The sequence below is a fragment of the Propithecus coquereli genome, unplaced genomic scaffold (assembly GCF_000956105.1).
Source record: "Propithecus coquereli isolate 6110/MARCELLA unplaced genomic scaffold, Pcoq_1.0 Scaffold98, whole genome shotgun sequence".
Taxonomy (NCBI): domain Eukaryota; kingdom Metazoa; phylum Chordata; class Mammalia; order Primates; family Indriidae; genus Propithecus; species Propithecus coquereli.
The window spans coordinates 848779-869047 of record NW_012156173.1 but is presented as its reverse complement, the minus strand read 5'-3'; the positions used below and the strand labels follow the sequence as shown (position 1 = coordinate 869047).

Sequence of the window (20269 nt, the reverse complement as noted above, 5' to 3'; positions counted from 1 at the left end):
TCTCACTCTTGCTCAGGCTGGTCTCAAACTCCTGACCTTTAGCAATCCACCTGCCTTGGCCTCCCAGAGTGCTAGGATTACAGGTGTGAGCCACCGCGCCCGGCCTTTCTTATATCTTTGAAAGACAAATATTTAATGTCCTCAGGTGGTTTGAACCTAATAGTTCGAATTTGGTCTTTTTTGCTTTAAGATATTATAGGAGTTTCCTAGCATGATTTTATGTTAGCTTTCTCAAAGGGCAGAAATGAGGGGGAAGTGAAAGGGAGTTCCTTATAATTGTGACTTCCAACTTAGAATGAGGTTAAAAAGAAAGAAGGATGTTATAGGAAGCCCACGAAGGGAAATACTGTCTCCAGTCTGACCGTACCTCTCCTTAGCATTGTACAGTTGCAGGAAAGAAGACTTAAGGGGGGAAGAAGGAGTTGGCTTTGGGGGTTGAGAGAATTGTCTTTGGTGTGTATATACTTTTAGCCAATGGTTTCCAATTCACATTTTAGCTTTCATGAGTATGAACTAATTATTGCCCTTGAAGAGCTCTCATTTCAGTGAGCGCAGGGACTATTGGCTGGCAGTTCTACTATGGAATAAAGGTTATATATAGGTATGTCATGTCTCATCATTTGGACAAATGTTTCGTTTCAGATCCAAGAGAATGAGGCCTATGAGACTCACCTTAAAAGTGTTTTAGTATTTTATTTATAACACACACACTCAAAACCAAATCAGTACTAAGCCTAGTAAAATGCTAATAGGTGAAAGCTGCTTTGAATAGGACTTCATTAAAATATGCTTACATTTAAATAAGAATGTGAACCGTAAACTGTTCTATTTTGGACTCTGGAATATTTCTTATGGGTTCATTAACCTTTTTTTCCTCCTTCCTATAGAACTGGCTAGATCCTGCAAAAAAAATACAGAGACAGCTGCGAAGTAAGTATTTAACTAATCATACTTGGAGGTTATTAAGTTAATCTTTATCTATTTCTACCTTTAATAACATTTATAGGAATATAGAGGTATGTGGATACACTGTTTGTAGATGTACTGGAGTGAAGACTCGAACACTCTTTTCAGTTCTCTGAGATCTTTGCTGTCTCTGCTCTTCGTTGGTTCCATAGTCAAAGGCCACTTGACTAGCTCTTTGAATCTAGGTTTCTAATTAGGCGTACTTGTCCCTTTCTTTCCGTCTTCTCGTAGAATCCTCTAATGACTTCAGATGTCCCACTCTAACTAGCAGCTTCAGCTCCCTCCTTAGCTTCCGCCTCTGCAGGTTGTGTTGCCTGTGGCTGGCTTCGTGATATCTGTGCCCAGACACGTTATTACCACAGAGAATCTCTGATAGGGGATCTGGATACTTAATTTACTTCAGGGTGTGTGAATGACTGAAGCAGAGAAGGCAGGCAGCCACAGGCAGCTAGGATTTTTAGTCTGAAGAACGAAATCTGAAGACTGGAAAGTTCCTAACAGCCTTCCTAAGACTGTGGGCTCCAGACTTGTCCAGAGGGAAACCATTTCTCCAGGTGCCAACCTGCAAAATGCCCTTTGTACTGTTGATTTCATTTCCCTATTTATTATTCCTAAAGTCAAAGTGCTGGTACAAATCTATTCTTTCCCTTATTGTCCTTTTCCCCTGCCTTCTGTCTCTTGTTTTAGGTTCCCTATATGTCTTTTCTTTCTTTCTCTCTCAAATCTTTTTGGTAGTCTATTATTTGTTTCTTTCTCTACTCTCCTTTTTTATTCTGAGCACGTACCTTATTTTTTCCCATTTCCTTTCCTTATAGTCTCATCTTTCTTTTCCTTTTTTTTTTCAAATGTCTTTTATTAGAGTGATCAACCTTCCTGATTTTCCCAGGACTGAAGAATTTCTCAAGATAGGGAACTGTCTGTGTTAAAGCTGGAACAGTCCCAGGTGGTCTGGCCTGGTTGGTCACCCTGTGCTGTGATTATTGTTCTAGCTCTCCAGCATTCTCTCTTTGGCATTTATCATCTTGGTATTTCACCCATGCATATTTGCCTCATGATGGAAAAGGGGGGAATAAAGAAAAGGAATAAGTAGACATAGATGAGTTATTCTTACATTATGGGAGAAACTGTACCAGAAAGCTCTGGAACTTTCCCCTTGTCCCTTCTGCAGTTGTTTTTGAAAAGCTTCCCAAAGTGCATAAATTCAAACAGGTACAGACCCTTGGTTTTTACACTTTCTCTGAAGCCTGACCTGCCGAGTGACCCAAACATAGAACAGGGCAACCTCTGACACAATTGATATTTCATTGAGTTGTTTCCTATGGTTTTGTTTTGGTTCTTGTTTGGTTATATGCCACTCACTTCAGAGTCATGGAGATTTCCTAACTTTTGGAAGGCAAAACTTCGCTGATTATGAATCACGTTCTTATGTTTTGATTATTTGTGAAGTTGTTTTTTTTTTTTTAAGAGTTATTTTAGGACTTTTGCCCTTGTGGTCTGGCAAGACGAATAACAGTAACAAATAGGATTAGACTTTTTTAAACTATTGGAGCCAGTTCTTTAAATGGCATTCTATACTGTCCCCATCATGCAAGTGGGCTGAGGAAATGAAGTTTTAGTTGTTATACTTACCTCTTATTCTCTGGTTGTGTTAAAATGGATGAAAAGAACTTCCTGTTCTATCTTAGCCTGATCTCTGCTATGATTTTATTGTACTTTTCAGTTAATAGACAATCAGCAAAGATAAATACTAATTTTTTGAGTTATTTATAACAACCAGCAACCTAATGGTTCCTGTTTAAAATTTGCTTTTAAAATCTTTATTTTCTCAAACTTATACAAATGAGACTCCATATGTCTAAGGCTTGCATATGATTAATATATAAACAATCCATAGCTAGGAGGACTATTTATATATAGGTAAAAAATTATGATGATAACAATATGTAATTAAAAATTTCACTTGAAAATCACTAGGAGTAGATTTTAAGTGTTCTTATCACAGAAAATGTATGTGAGGTGTAATGCATGTGACTTAGCTTGATTTAGCCATTCCAGAATGTATACATATTTTAAAACATCTTACTGTGTACCATAAATACATAAACTTTTTATTTGTCAATTTTAAAAAAGCTTAGCATTATTGGTGCATTTCAATAGCTTTTAGATTTGGAAATATATTCTAAAATATAGGCATTCTGTTAGAAATTTATTCCTGTAGTCATATCCAGGCAAGCACGTGCTAGTGTTAATACCTAGAAAACAAATAAACAAGGAGCCATTAAGAAATGATAATCCTGTGATGACTTTGCTTAATTATGGATTAGCAGTCCCCTCAGACAAGTATGTACCCATATGCAATGCGTGGATATTTGACGTAGTCGGCGTGGTGCTAGAGGCCAAGAAACGTTACATTTCATGATGTTCAGGAAAATCCTATATCCCATTATTATGTTTTTTAAATGTGTAAAGCAGAACTGAAATCTGTTTAAGGTTAGCAGGATTGACTTTATTAGTAAATTAGTGATATATTGACCCAAAATCCAGCAAAAGTGTGTGTATGTATGCTGTAGCCATTCAATACATATTTGTTGACTGTTGAATTAGAGGAAAGGGAGTGTGCTGATGGTGAGATAAAAGACAAAATGACACATTGAACAAGAAAATGGGATTTAAGAAATTTTTCTTAAAGTCTGTAAATTAAAGATCTGGTGAGGTCTTCCAATGTGTATAGAATGGAATAACTTACGCAACTTTTTTTGGTTTTTATTTACTGTGAACTTTGAACAGAACTCTAAAATCAGGCGAGTGGAATTATTTGAATCCCTTTAGGAAAATAATACCTGCCGTTTTCCCTGTAGTTCTATTATTTTAAGCCATCCAAAACATGATATATCACATCAGTTAAATTTTAATGTATAAATGATAAGGTTTTAACTTTTAATAAGTCATTTATGAACATGGTTTGATATATTCATTCTCTATGGCACAATACAGCAAAGTATGTGTTCTATGTGAGTATACTTATATCTACTCTATAGAACCTGGGAAATAATTTTATTATCTTAAAGTATTGTGAAGTTTTACCACACCTTCCCTTCCCTGGGATCTCTTTAACACTTTCTTCAAATAGCCCATTGATGGGCTATTCCTGCAACAATGTAGAAATCCTTTTTTTTTTTTAAGGGCAGAGAATATTTGGCAATTAGAAATCCTGTGGTTATCTCAGAACTATTATATGGAGCTCATATTAAAATTTTTGCATAATGGTTCACCATATAAAACATTTATTGAAGTATCAGTAAATGTTTGAGAAAATGAACCTATTATCTTCACGGTGGGTTATTTATGTAATTGTTTTCTATTTTATTTTTCATTTTGTTTTTGTTTTGTAAGTTATATTTTTTTTAAATAAAATTTTGCACATTGATTGATTTATGGTGAGACTAGTCTGTACTGTTTGAACATTGACCTTTAAGTTTTATCAATATAGTCATCCTCTTGATTGGATAGATAACCATGATGTTTAATAATTACAGATCTTCCCTGGCTGTTCACTTTTAATGTGAAGTTTTATCCTCCTGATCCTTCTCAGTTGACTGAAGATATCACCAGGTACTTTATAGTCGCACTTTTACATGAACCTTTCCTTATAGCTGTCATTTATTTCTGTGCCCTGGGAGCGTAGTGGTTAATTTCAGAATTGAAAACAAAAACAATTATTCATAAATTAAGTTTTCGTGGTTTCCTTGGACATGGGTACGCCTAATTAGTTTGAAATGTTGCCAATTTCAAAAATTTTATTCACTTTCTTTAACTTCCTTATATATATTTGAGTAATGACAATTTAAAAAATGATATTATTGGCAACTTTGTTTCCTATGTTATGCTTTAAAAAGTCACTGATATTTAATATTTCAGATTTTAATACTGATGATTTTTATTGTATAACTCATGTGCCTGTGCATTAGTCTCATATTACAAAGATGAGATAAAGGTAGAAAAATGAAATTATTTTTAAAAACCAATTGAACTAGTAATTTTGTTGTCCCCTCCTACCCAACCTCACCAAAACCACCAAAGTAACGAAGTAGGCTTTCTCATGTAGAGTCGATAGCTATCTCATTTCTGTCTTCTCTGAGATCGTATGGGCTATAAGAACATACACTTAAATTGCAAATAAAGGATTCAGTTTAGGAGCAAGAGAACATTTACTGGTTCTGAGTATTTGAACGATAACTAAGAACGTTGTGAATCAACAAATACCTTGAAATCTTAGCCCTATTAGATTGGGTACCAGTGATAGGATATCTTAGCTTTGGTAGGAGTAAGCATAAAAAGTGTTTTCTTTTTTTTTTTTTGTAAGGGTGATTTTTATATACAGTATTTTTAAAAGGCTGTTTACATGGCCAAGGACAACTGTGTGCAGTATATGTGCTTTCGGGAAACTAGAGAGTCTTAGTGAAAGACTCTGCTTATCTTTGGTTCCTGTGTCTTAGCTGCTCTGCTAGGCCAGTTTTGTTGTCAGACATCAAGTTATAGAGGTGCTTAAAAGAGTGCATAATGACCATGTGAAATAGGAATGATAGAGATTTCTTTCCAATATTGGATAAATGGCAGGCCTTTTTCTTCCTCTGCTACTTGTTGCTGAATAGGAATGTACTAATTAAGCTCTGATTGAATTAGCTTCAGCTAGTAAATAATAAATAGTAGCTTTTGTAACTGCACAGTGAGCTGCCTAGAGCATAAAACCTGACTGGTTGGCATGTGTAGGATGCAGAGCTTCACTGCAGGAGTGCCTGGAGTGCCTTTGAACAGTGCATGTAAATGGGGCTTTGTGACCCAGAGCCCTCTCTGTACATATGCTCCTTCTTGCAGTAATTTGTTTTGGGGATAATAATCCTTTAGTGACTGCAAGTTTATAGCATGAGTAAGTGCTTTAGTTTTCTGTATAAATGGAGATTGAACCGTCTGCCTGTCTGTAGTGGGAGGAATGATATCGTTTGCTAAGCTAACTAAAGGTCTTAGTGGTGCAGCTTGAGAACAGCCACCTGCCTGTACTTGTGGCCTGGCAGCTTCAATATCACAGGTGAAATATTCACCAGGACTTGAGTTAGCATTTAGAAGACAAACATTTTGAGGAGGGCAAGAACACTATTTGGGGAAAGCTTTGAAGAATGCTTCGTAGTGTTGTGTGAAGAAGATGGAGTTGGAAAATTCAGCAAGCTCTTGCCATTTTTGTCTGAAGTTATTAGGGCTTAGACTTAGGCTTTGAAAATAGAGGAAAGGACCAATGTGAAAAGTAGAGACAATAATATAAAAAGGAGCAATAAGATGGAATCCTTGTGATTAAAAATGTGGAGAACTAGTACTATTACTGATTAGAGAATTTGAGGACAACCTGGAGCCATAGTTTAAAATTTAGTTTTCTAAAGTGTAATTATGCTCGTGTTGCTCTGCGGGTTAAGGAAGCATAATCCTCCTTAAAAAGAGAGCTCCTGCAGTGCATAAATACCCAAATATAGTGACAGTGAGAAGACTTAAATTCTCTCAGAAAATTATTTAGTATTTGCCATGCAACAAGTACTTTGCTAACTGGGGGACTATGATGATGATAAGCAGAGTCCCTGCCTGGTGATAGATTTTCAGTGGTAATCTAGGTATAACCGAACTGCCCTGGAACCCATGTGCTGGGTTGTGCTCTCTGACCCAACCACAATGAGGCCTGGACCAGAGGCCAGCACTCCCCATTTGATCATGTTGGGGAGAGAGCAGGAAGAGGATTGTGTTTAAAGAGGCCAGGCCAGGCAGAAATGTCCACAGGAAGAATGTCCATGGGAAGAAGGTGGCCAGCCGCCAATAGTAATGGCAGTCTCCAAATGATCTTCAAGAATGAGGGCACTGCCACTGATTTCAGAGGGATGGGTGGTGACCTTAGCAAGTGGTGAAATTCGAGAGTGGAAATCAGGTTTTAAAATGTCACCAAAAGGAATCCATAGTGGGGCTGAAAAGAAAAAAATCCCTATAGACCTTAAATCTCATGTTTCTGCATGTTACTTAGTGGAAAACAGAAATTCTTTTATATTTATATAGTAAGCCACTTGGAACATTGAATGAGAATAATTAGAATAATTATTATTATTATTATAGCCAGTAATTATTATAGCTGCCTAAGTTATCGATTCCTAGGCATCATGCCTGGTATCTTATTTATATTATCTGATTTTTACCCTTACTTTCAAAAGGAGATAAATTTCATCTTATCTTACAGATAAGAAATTCTCCTTAAGCAAGTAAATTAACTGGCACTGAGTCATGTAGAGTCAGCTCTTCCTGGCTCCAGATGCCATGCTTTTTCTACTAAACTGAGCTAGCTGCCTCTTTAGATGGAGTAAGTGGACAAGTAAGGGCTTCAAAGTAGAGATTTACTTATAATTGTTGTTAAACGTATTTTGGAAAAGGAGAAATTAATATGAAGTAGGTAGAGATGATAAAGGGGGGGTAACCTTAGCTTTTTTTTATTTTTAAAATTTCACTAATCTTTACAACTTTTGAGGGGTATGCTAATTTTTATTAAAATTTTAAATCCAAGGAGTTTAAGTGATTAAAATTTTTATTTCAGTCACAAAACTCTTTATTATAATAGTAATCATAGACTATTACCAGAATTATCAGAACAACAGTTCAGAGTTTCCATTCTATTAATTAGCCTTCTGGACTCAGTTTCCATAAATAAGCCACAGGTATAGGAGCCCAAGGAGCAAGGTGAGGCTTCTTAGAGAAAACTGGTTTTGCTATGGAAAGGAAGAGTGCCTATATTGTATATTTGTTTTCAAAAGGATGTTAGCATTTAAGGATTATAAATGCTGCAATCTTAACTAATTGTTCTCTCTGGCCCTTTTCTCCCTCTGTTCCTCACAGATACTTGTTGTGCCTTCAACTCCGGCAGGACATTGCCTCTGGCCACCTGCCCTGCTCCATTACAACTCATGCCCTCCTGGGATCCTACACACTGCAGGCTGAACTTGGAGACTATGACCCAGAAGTGCATAGCAACATTGACCTCAGCGAATACCAGTTTGCCCCCACACAGACTAAGGAGCTGGAAGAGAAGGTGATAGAGCTGCACAAAACCCACAGGTTTGTTGCCTTGCTTCCTAAAGAGAGAATGGCCATGGTAGATTTAAGTAGCATCTCTTGTAACACTTGCTGGACATTTGAGCATAGTTTTGGGGATTATTCAGTTTTCCTTTTGGAGCTTCACCCAGCGCTGATCAAGACAACCTGACCCTTTGCGATATCCTTTCATTGTTTTTATGACTGTAATATAAGGACCTATGCTCATCAGAGTAAATCCTTCATTTATTGGATAAATGTACTTTTCCCTATGAGATCTCCTTTTCCCTACCCCCATCCCTTAACATACACACACTGGAAATAAATATACCCACATACGTAAGTGGCATTTACTTTATATTTCTTCTGCCTTTTAATTGTTTTTATTACTATGTTTGATAAGAAAGCCAGGGAGATAATGAAGCATTGGGGTTTGAATTAGAAATGTAGGTGGTGATGGATGTAAGAACAGCAACAGAAGTATGCAGGTGGGGCCGAGTGTGGTGGCTCACGCCTATAATCCTTGCACTCTCGGAGGCTGAGGCTGGAGGGTCACTTGAGGGTCAAGAGTTTGAGACTAGCCTGAGCAAGAGGGAGACCCCATCTGTACTAAAAATAGAAAAATAAGCCATGTGTGGTGGCACATGCCTGTCGTCCTAGCTAGTTGGGAGGCCGGGGCAGGAGGATCACTCAAGCCCAGGAGTTTGAGCTTTGCAGTGAGCTATGATGGCGCCACTGCACACTATTCTAGGCAACAAAGTGAGACTCTGTCTCAAAAAACAAAACAAACAAACAAAAAAATCCCCAGAAATGTGCTAGTGGTTCCACTATCTACAGAAGATGACCCTTTAGCTTAGCTAAGGATTACTTAAATTATTTTAGTAATTAAATACCATAGAGTTTTTATAACCCTAGCTACAAAATTATAATTTGTTCTGTATTGCAAAATTGTAGTTTTATAACATATTAACTAAATGATCTGAAAGGAACTTTTAAGGATTAGAAGGTTTTAAACAGGCTACATTCATTGACTTTTCTTTTAAAAAATGCAATATTTCACTCTAAATATTTTCTTATTAATGTCACTTAAATTTTAAACAGACATTTATTATATAATTCTAATATGAAATGTCAGATACTGAAATGCATTGGGGAATATGAAGATTAATGGGACATGGTCCTGTTCTCTAAGAGCTTAAAATTATTTAGTTAGGGATAAAGATATGAATGGAAATAATTTTAGTATGGACAGAATGTGATATGTGCTATCATAGGGGTAAAATCAAATGCAAATAATTGTGATCTTTATTATGATCAATCCTAGTAAAATAAAAGGAGTGAGAATTTGCCTATCTCAGAAAGATGAAATCACTGTTTTTTATTTTCAGTTAACTTATGATATACCCATTATTGCTGTGGCTTTTTCCCCCAGTGGGAATAATAAAAATCAACTCTTTAAGACTAAAATGGTAAGGGTGGAGGGTATACCTCATTACAATTGGCAGGTTTAGATTGGAGGATATTAAGAGAAAAATACCAGAGGTTGAGAGTTGAGTCTTTTTACCTTTTTGCTACTCTTCTGCTAATTTAGCTGGGTTACTTCCTCTATCCCAACTCTCCAGGCTTAGACACCCTTTCCCTCATTTTGACCACATTTGCTTTGTACCCACCAATAAGATAATACTGTTTTTTTTTGATTCTCAGGGGCTTATCTCCAGCACAAGCTGATTCTCAGTTCATAGAAAATGCAAAGAGACTTTCCATGTATGGTGTGGACCTACATCATGCCAAGGTACTATCAATGTAACAGAAAGTGGCATCATTGCAGTCTGTTCACTGAAGTTCTGAGAGGGCTCCAGTTTCAGAGTGGCCTAGTTCGTTTTTGGGAAAAGGCTGTTTGCCTTCACTTGAGGGTCTCTGTAATATTTCTTTGACTAATCATGGGGTTTATGGTTGTGGGAGGAACCATTTGTTCTCCCCCTACTTCTTCTTTTCCCAGTCTTTTAAATTAATACCTTTTCATGGATACTTATCCTAAGACACACCTTGTCAGCCTTCTTTACCCCTTACCTAGGTTTATTCCCAGTAACTGGTGTCCCAGTTTCTGCTAGGTCAAGTGCTGTGTCTGTCCCAGCTCCCTCTCCCACCTTTGTATTGACAGAGGGGAGCAGATCTTAGCAACTATAACAGGGCAAAAGTGGTGTGGTTATGACCACTTCCAAAAAGCTTCTGGGTTGTGAAGGAGCCCTAAACTTGGGCTTTTTCCTGTAGGTCTGTTTTGTACTTTGTGAACGATAAAGCAGGCTGGCCCAGGCTCTAGGTGATGAAGCACCTTTAGTCTGACTGCTGGCAAAATAACGGAATAATGGACATACAGAGAGCTGATCATGATCTTGAAAGACACAATCCCGAATGCCATAGTCCTGAAAAATCAAAATCCTGAAAATAAAATTCCTGAAAAAATACTTTGAAAAATTCTTTAAAAGACATTTATTTACATTTTTTAAAGGGGGATTCATTTGAGAAATACAAAAACATAACAGAGCACTTTACATAATAAAATAGGCAATAATGTACACATTTTTGTGAGCGTAGATACTCAGGTATGCTAGTGGCAGTCACATGGGTATAATAACAGTTATGACTAGATGAACACTATTCATAAAGAAATAGGTCAGAAAGTGAAATCTGTAAATGCACATTAGTATGGTTGGTTGCTAGTAACAAACATCACCGACTTCATGATTCTACCTTAGATAATTACATAGTGGGGAGAGTCAAGGAAGAAAAGGGAGAAGCAAGGTGAAAGATGGATTTGGTTTTGAAAAATGTGTCCACAGTGAACTCAACATACTGTGAAGCCTGCAGTTGCTGCTTTTTAAAGACCCTACCAATTCCTAGATACAGTTTAGAAACCCAGATTATATGATTTGGGAAATCTCTAGGAAAGCCCCCCACTCAAAGATAGTGTTCCTCCTTAAGCCTTAGATAAATAATTCTTGCATGTTCATAGTATAAAATAGAGGCAAACAGAAGAAAATAAAAATCACTTAAATCTCTTTATGCAGAAATAAGCACTGCGAATATTTTGATACATTTTCTGTTTTTTTTTTTTTTTTTAAATATCTTTGAGCAGTTGAATTCTCATGCCTTCCTAAAAGGGGGTCATACTACGAGTATCATTTTTTTAGGCCTTTTTTTTTTTTAATTTGCTATTATAAACATTTTTCCATGTCAGTAAATAGTGTCTGGCAGCATCATTTTTAATTATTAGATGCCTTTAATTTTTAAAAATATTTTCACAGACACCATCTCATTTAAAATTTAAATATTTTTATTTTACAGCTACATAGAGCAGAATACAGAGAATGACTTGCTTAAAGCCATATATTACTAAGCAGTCCCATCTGCCTGATACCTTCTAATAAATCCTCCTAGGAGGTGAAACAGATCGTCCTAACATTTGAGTGTTTTTCAGGTCATTTTCTACATGATGGGGACAGGCTGGGTTAGCCAAGAAACAAATTAGGGAGGAAGGAGAGAACAGATTTCAGACCAAAAAGGCCTCCCAAGCCCATCTCTCCTTCTCTAAAGCCTGCTATTCTTGCCACATATAAATCTTGCATCTCTCTGCCTTGTTGATCATTAGTTAGAAACCAATTTTTAAATGGCAATGTTTCAAGGCTTCGGGAGTCTTGTTTTTAAATGTTATATCTTAGAAAAATAAAGTCATGGGCTGTGTTATAAGTATAATGTCAGTTCTTGCTGTGTAGTTAGGAGCAGAACACTAAAAAGTTTCAAAATAACCTTCATTCTGTTTATTATCTGATTGACTTATTATATAATATCTGATAAGTAAGATATTTGTGGCTTATTGAAAAGATTATCTGCCGCAATTTAAAAGAGGTCTTCATGTAGTTTAAGGTTTGGTGCCTTTATATTGTCTTGAGATCAGGTTTATTTATTTTTTTATTAGACGATTTCTTAACAGTACATTCATGTTAGGATGAGTTGAATAAAAAGACTCTTGGCAAAGGTGCAGGAAAACCACAAGAGTAGTGCAACACCCATGGTCCCCCTGGGCTGGTGTCAGCAACCCTCTTAACCTTTCTGGTCTGAAGGAGGAAGGGCAGACTGGGTACCTGAACCCATAAGGACAGATCTGTGTGGAGATGTCTGTCTTGAGAGGAGCCACTGTCAGAAGGACACAGCCAGCCTGATGCGACCATGCAGGGAGGGAATCTGGGTATGAAATACCCTGACCTTCCTTCCCTTCTTCTCCGTGATCTTTTGCAAGAACTTTCTATGTACTGAACCCATTTGGAAGCCAGCCGTCCTGGGATCCGGTTGCTATCCACATGAGGCAGCTTCCCGGGGCAGTGAGCAAGGCAGAGAAGGTGTTTCTTTTTATTACGTTATTTTTCCGCCTTTGTTGCTGAGTGGCATAACTCAAATATGGAAGGTTAAGGCATGCTTGTTCCCTTTCACGTCCTCCCCTTCATCTTTACTTTCTACTCATGCAAATACTGATAATCATAAAACAATTATGTAGAACACCACCAAAATCAACCGATTTACTTGAATTTGGGTTGTGTTTATTTTTAAGTCAGATAAAATAGCTTCCTTGTCCTGTCCAAAGATTGCTTCAGACTAGAGTTGTCTTGTTCAATGTTTCAAACATGGGTTGCTTCCTCGCTTGTGGCGAGAGCATGCCGTCTCAGGCAATCTTCCGCCTTGCTCCCTGTGGCCACGGGCAGTGATGGTTTTGGCAAACACACCGTATGGGTCTGGCGCCAAGTTGCTTGGGCACCTGCGCCTGATTCACCCCAGCTTTTTATTCTATTCCTAGAGAGAGTTGTGGCTGCCAGGATAAGGGTGAGTAAAGCAGTAGATTAGATTTTTTTAAAACCTGCTCAGGTTGATCTAATGTAATTTTATTTGTGTGTATCAATTATTCAGGTATCACAACAGAGAAAACAATTGGCATCAATTACCTAGTACTATACTTTTATTTTTAAAAAACTCTTACAAATTGTGTTGAATTATTCTTTCTAATAAGGCAGTCAAAATATTACACTTTTATTGAATTGAGACTTAGACTGAATATGGTGTTTGTTTCAGCATTTTTTATGAGAATTTGTTTCATGTTGTTAATGATCTCTGAGAATGTGAATGTATTTGAATAGTATTCTTCAGTTTCATACATCTTGAATGACATCCAGTTCTTCCCTTAAAGATAAACAATGATTTGTATATTTTGAATATTGTGCATCTTAGATCCTCAGCCCTACTTGAAATGTGAGGAGACAGTTTCTCACTTTTCCCTGTAAATGTATTTGGTTTTTAAAAGGTCTTTCAGGCTTGTGATTATTCTAGATTGTCATCTATTTTAAATTAGAGCCCTGGGGAAGTAAAACTATTAATAACTTCAATAATAGTCTGCAGTCCTTTGAAATATGCCAGTCAAAGGAGTGCTTAATGAGAACTGGATGTGAGCACTCTGACTTACTGAAAAACTGCTTGAAAGAATTCAGAGATTTCAACACTGTCAGCCTAGAAGAGAAATTTTCTGTGGGGCATTCGTGCTTTGCAAAATATTGGCATAATTTTAACAGCTATTAGCTAGGGTAGTGCACCTGAGATAAATTGGCCTAAAGTAAAATGGTTGAACACACCTGAGACAAATTGGCCTAAAGTAAAATGGTGGGCCAACAGACTGTTTCTGAGGGCTGGAATAGCCTTCAGGAAAGTACATTTTATCTCCCTTATCTTCAGGATATTTAATCTAGTTGTTTCCTTTCTTCCCTGTTAGCTCTTACAACAGAGCTTCAGAATATATGCATTATGCCTTTTGAAGAATATTGTGTCCTATGGTCATGTTGCCATAACTCTTTGGTAAATCAAATCTGATCCTTGAGGGTGCGTAGATTTAACATGTGCATCTGCCCTGCTGTTTCCGTTAGCTTGTGTACTGTCAGTAAAATTTAAATACAAACCTTGTTAAGTTGGCATTCTTGGTTTGAGGGAGCTAATTAGCTTCTCCATCCCATAACTTTCACAGCTCTAACCATGATTAATTGGGTTATGCTTGGCAGGACTCAGAAGGCGTGGACATCAAGCTGGGTGTGTGTGCTAATGGCCTCCTCATTTACAAAGACAGACTGAGAATCAATCGTTTTGCTTGGCCAAAAATCTTGAAGATTTCCTATAAGCGCAGTAACTTCTACATTAAAGTCAGGCCTGCAGAGGTAAGCAGTGTCCTGTTGCCCTGGTATATCTAATTAGTAGTGTCAGTGTGAACCTTTACAGCCTTGAGCTAAGTGAATTCTTTCCCACTAAAATTTTAAGAAAATGAACTAGTCTTTATTCCATGGTAAAAAGGTCAGGGTTCTTCTTGATAAACCTGCACATACATATTTCTCTTGCTAAAAAACAAACACCTTTTACAGAAAAGAAGTACTAAATGCCTGGCCCTTAGTGGGGGCTCATTTTTTCTCGTTGAATCAATTAAGTGGTGGAGAGAATAGGAGGGTGATAAAAATGAGTTTTAGTGGACATTGAAGGATAGTTGGTTTATGTTGAACAGTTGATACTTGTTTTTCATTGAAAATAGTACTATAGTCTCTGAAAAATTCATTTTGTATGATTATATTAGATATACAATATTTACCTTTTTCAAGAAGAATTCCTTCTTGCAGAAACATCTGAATCCGTGTTTTTCAGTAATTTCTCATCAGCTCTTAAGGGAATATGCTGACTTGTTTTGTGGATTTATTCCAGATGGAACAGTTCGAGAGCACCATTGGATTCAAACTGCCAAACCACCGGGCAGCCAAAAGGCTATGGAAAGTGTGCGTGGAGCATCACACCTTCTACAGGTAATTTTAGGAAAATAGTGTGGTATTGCTATTGGCAGCCTCCATGGACTTGCAGGTGGTAGTGATGGATAGTGTGATAGGTACATCCGCCCCCTGCCCTTGGGTTTCTGCTCTCCTCTGTGCCATGTCTCCTTTGTCTGCGGTACCCTCCTTGTCCATTTCTGTAGCCTGAGGCCACACCTTGTCCTCACTCAGACCTGAGCTGCCTCTGCAGTTGTTCAGAACTCCATGTCCTGACTTGAACCACCTTTTTCCCCACCACGACCACACTGCCCTGCTCCTTCTACCATTCTTCTCTCCACTGTCGCTCATCTTAGGTTCATTTAGATGTTCTAATCAGCCCCCTCTTGGCTTAACTTCTTTCCCAAACCAGCCTGAAGCCTGTGGTCTGGCCCCATGGCTACTTTGTCAGCAGTGTCCTAACCCCTTCTGGCCCCTCTCTTCTCAGCACATCTGCCTTCCCAGTCTGTTAGTCCTGGATGAGTCTTGTGTCCTGACCTCACTTCTTCTGTACTTGTGAAGTGCTACCTTAAATAGCACAAGTATTGCGACACATGCAAATATTCTTTATAAAAGAAAATAGCACAACTCTGTGGATTAGTGCTATTACAGGTAAATAATTTCCAGCATCAGCTGGATCCTCTCTGCTACTGGGCAATCAGTCTTTTTACTTCCTTTGCCATTCCAAATGTTCATGGCCATCTTGAGTCACTGGGTGCCCCTGCCACTCTCCTCTGATGCCCTCCGTTGTGTGGTAGAAGCTGTGGGTCATGAGTGTTCTCAGTGTCATGCACTTTCTCTTTTTCCCCTTTTTCCCCTTTCCCCCTAACTAAGCATCATTACTCCTCCCAACCCCCAGTCATTCTTTCCCTCCTCCCCTGTCTTGAGGAGAAGATAGCCGTCCTCTGCTTTGGTCCCTCACTTCATGCTTCACAAAGGATCCTGCTTTGTAAATTGTTTATTCCCCAGTGGGTGCCTTTGGCTTCTTCGGCCGTTAATATGTCCATGTCTTGCTCCTTTAAAACTAAAAACCAAAACCAAAAACAAAAAACTCCCTTACTACCGAGCTTGTGTCCTGTCTTCTTTTGTACTTTTCTTTAAGGGCATATTTTTTATGCTCAGTTTGCTTATCTTTGTTTTCTCCATTTCCTCAGTTTCCTATCACTGCACTCTGTAGGGCTGTGTGTCTAGACCATTCATCTGTAAAGTCTTTGCTCTGGACTTAGGGGCTGATGCTGTTCCACCATATACTAGCTATGGGACTGCGGTAAGTGACTTGGCTTCACTTTCTTCATCCACAGGTGATGGATGTTCTGAAAATCAAATGAGATAACACAGACAAACTTAGAACCATTTCTAGTGTATTTTAAGGTTTATCTTCATCACTATTCTTAGTTTGTTACCACAATTTGCTATTTTTAAAGTGAATTATCAGCTGGCACAAATAACTCCTTCTTGAAGTTAAGTTGACCAATATCTATTTTCAAGACTGATATATTCATTTTAGAGAAGAAATATAAAATGAACTTGAATCCATTTGACTCAGTTACACTGATCATATAAATCTTCGAAAAGTTTATAATTTCTCTTGGTAGCCATGATGAACTTCTCCTTGATTCAGCATGAACCTGCCTCCTATAAAGCTAGTAGATGACATTTATGACACAGGTCTAAGCCAGACAGCAGCTTTTCCTGTCAAATAATGGTAATAAAAGCAATAATTCTTTTAAAAATAACAAGTGCTAACATTCATCGAGCATTTATTGTTATCAGACACGGAATCGATTGGTTTATATCACAGTAATTTATTTATTTCTCACCCCAGGCAAGGAAGCTAGTGCTTAGAGGAGGTGCCTGCAGAGGCACACAGCGGCCAGGCACCTGAGCAGAGGCAGGGACCCAGCTCTCTGATCCTAAAGCCCACACTCCTCACCTCTGCACTGTCCTTTTCTTACATTCTTCTAGCAGGAGTTTCTGAGATGTGTTCAGCCCGGTAAAGCCTTAGTCCCCTTCATTATTTTTGCTAACGTACCAGGGACTCCAATTTAAAAGTAGACCAATTTGCTCCTGCAAACTTTTGAGATAATGGTTAACAAAATCTCTCTTAAATTTTAAAACCTTGTATAACATTGCTAACAAAGCAATATAAAACAGTTTATCTAACACAGAAAGGGCAAATCATACTTTGTCTACAGAGTGCTTTGAATCAGATCAGCAGATTTTGTTCTGTTTTAGAAAAGGTGCAAATGAATTTTTTAGAAAATTACAGTGGCTTGCCGATTGAAGCCATTAACAAATAAATAGATCTTTCTATTGATTGATAGATAGCCAATCAGCTAGGCTATTAGTGGAATGAAAATATAATAATAAAGCTGCTACCTTTGTGTGGGTATTTAATTGAGCCTGTCACCGTTCTAAGTGCTATACAGGGATTAAATCTTTTAAGCTTTACAACAAATCTTACAGGACATGTGCTATTATCTTCACTTTACATTTGGAGAAACTGAGGAACAGGGGAGTTAAGAAACATGCCCAGGGGTCCTATAGATAGTAGCTGGTGGAGATGGGATTCAAACCCAGACAGAGTGGCTCCAAGTGCCTGTAAGTGTATTCACTGTGTTACACTGCCCGGTTGTATTTGCAGCAGATGTGCTTCCTTGTATTCTTCCCAGTGCTTATGTTGTTGTTCTCACTGGTGTGTAAACTAGAGGTTAACACGATATTCTTGTAGCTTGACGTTAAACTACCACTTAAACTTGACATCGTAGAACCAGAGTCATCCCAAATGTGTTAGTGTCCTCAGTGGCTGATTCATAGAGAGCCTTGTAGAAGCATTTCCACTAGTTAAATATATGATTAACTTTAGTAATTGTTAAGTGGGTTTTTCTTAAATGTTCCTTTATATTCTATAGATAAACATTGATGATATTTGATGTATAATGGCAAGATTTTAAAAAATTAAAATGTTAATATACTTAAGTAGTAAAATATGTAAAACTTGAATTCCTTTTTGATGCATCACTGATGCTTATCTTGCTCAAGGCCTTTAATACTCTCTGTAAAGGTTAGTCTTTTTTTGTAGTTTTTATATTCTCCAAAGTGAAATGGTAGATGTCTTTTAGTGGTTTTGATGTTATTCTTACAAAGATAGGGTCTTGTAGCAAGGTTAAATTTCTGCAGTTCCAGCATTCTAATTTAAGAATATGTAGCTCTTCCCAAAGTACAGTTGGAGGCACTGGCCATTGGCAACTTGTAGCTTCTCAGCAGCATCATCTACATTTCCTTTGAAAATCAAGAAACGCTTCTACCCCACATGAATAGATTTAAGCCAAGAAAGCCAGAGTGTGTTAGTTTGTCTTTTATCAGTTCAGTTCTGTTCATGCTGTTTTTCTGGGTGGATAGAGTTGACAGAGGGTTGGTTCTCGTATTTATTACATCATGAATCACCTTGACTTCGAACTCTTCATTGTTTCATTGCAGAAGATTTCTAAAAAACTGTACAGAAAGTCTAGAAATACTTGAAATGGTAAAGAGCTCTTTAAGAAATCTCTCTTCCTTGGCAAATAATAGGAAAAGTTTTGGTGGAGTTCTTCATTTTCTTGAATTATCAACTGAAGTCTTTTTTATTTAATAAATTCTAAAAGAGCTCTGAGATTATCTTTCTGTTAAGACATTTTGTCAACTCTTGATCAGAGAATGAAAGCAAGACAATTTCAGTTGTATTCCAAAAGAGATTGGCTCATTTACTAAAAACATGCTTTTGCATAAGTCTGGAAATATTTGACATCAAGGAAATTTGACTTCATTCATTATGAACCCAGGGCTTAGGCAGTAGAATTGTGCTGACAAGAAGGGATCTTAGTCATCGCCACAGATCAACTGTGTGTTGTGTTCTTCATGGGAAAGAATCACTTGATGGAACAGATTCCTGATTTACATGTTTTTTTCCCAGAAGAAATAGGCGTAAATATTAAGAATTACTAATGGTAATGGATTGCTACTTGGCATTTATAGCTAGGAACAAGAATTCAGACATATGTGTTTATATAAATGATTTAAGTGAATACAAATAAATAACCTTTGATACACACTGAGAACAGCTGCTCCTTAGGTTGAGAAAAACATATTATTCATGAATACATGAATGTAGATTTACTCATCACTATTATAAAGCTGTGTATGTAGGAGGGTTTATAATGTTCTTTTTTCATTAGAAAGTTTAGGTAGCATTGTTTTTGAGATATTAAAATACATAGATTTAAAGTTTGGTATTTTTAAAAATGTCCATAAAGTCTAATTTTGCTCCTTTGGGTTTTTTTTTTTTTTCTTTTCTTCATTTTCCCTACAGGCTTGTGTCTCCAGAGCAGCCACCAAAGGCCAAGTTCCTGACCTTGGGGTCCAAATTCCGCTACAGCGGCCGCACCCAAGCACAGACCCGCCAGGCAAGCACCCTCATAGATAGGCCGGCACCACACTTTGAGCGCACATCTAGTAAACGAGTCTCCAGGAGTCTCGATGGAGGTAAATATGTTTATAATACTTTTGGATTTCAGTTATTTTTCTCTAATCCAATGAGGTTAGAAAATGTCGATCTAGTTAACAAGACTACCGGAGATACCCTAGAGCAGTGGTCCCCAACCTTTTTGGCACCAGGGACCATTTTCATGGAAGGCAATTTTTCCACAGATGACGGGGTGGGGGAAGACATAAGGGACGGGGAGAGGATGGTTTGGGGATGATTGAAGTGCATTGCATTTATTATGCAGTCACACCTCTCGGCTAATGATAATCTCTATTTGTAGCCACTCCTCAGTGCTAGCATCACTGCCTCAGCTCCACCTCAGATCATCAGACATTAGATTCTTATAAGGAGTGTGCAACCTAGATCTCTCGCATGCTCGGTTTACATAGGATTCACTCTCCTGTAAGAATCTAATGCTGCGCTGATCCGACAGTAGGTGGAGTTTATGTGGTGATGCGTGTGATGGGGAGCGGCTGTAAATACAGATGAAACTTTGCTCACTTGTACTCCGCTCACCTTCTGCTGTGCAGCCCGGTTCCTAACAGACCACGGACCAGTACTGGTCTGCAGCCCAGGGGTTGGGGACCCCAGCAGTAGAAGCATAGCCATTTTTTTCTGAGTAAATAGAATGCTGTTACTTACAATCAGAAGAAAATAATTTTGTAGTGCTTTGAAATTGTCATTCTGAATATACATTTTTTTTTTTTTTTTGGTACAGGTCGAACATCCCAAATCTGAAATCCAAAGTGCTCCAAGATCTGAAACTTTTTGAATGCCGACATATGTTCAA

General features: G+C 37.7%; 1 protein-coding gene across 6 annotated transcripts in view; it reads left to right on the top strand.

Moving 5' to 3' along the window:
* EPB41L2 (erythrocyte membrane protein band 4.1-like 2) overlaps window positions 1-20269 on the top strand; it is a 217228-nt gene that overhangs the window by 148382 nt on the left and 48577 nt on the right. For all 6 annotated transcript variants that reach the window (XM_012665220.1, XM_012665221.1, XM_012665219.1 and 3 more), the window contains exons 5-11: window positions 888-930; window positions 4503-4578; window positions 7885-8103; window positions 9784-9871; window positions 14175-14327; window positions 14860-14957; window positions 19306-19478. In XM_012665220.1, coding sequence (XP_012520674.1) covers window positions 888-930; window positions 4503-4578; window positions 7885-8103; window positions 9784-9871; window positions 14175-14327; window positions 14860-14957; window positions 19306-19478 — 850 coding nt within the window. The remainder of the gene's footprint in view (window positions 1-887; window positions 931-4502; window positions 4579-7884; window positions 8104-9783; window positions 9872-14174; window positions 14328-14859; window positions 14958-19305; window positions 19479-20269) is intronic.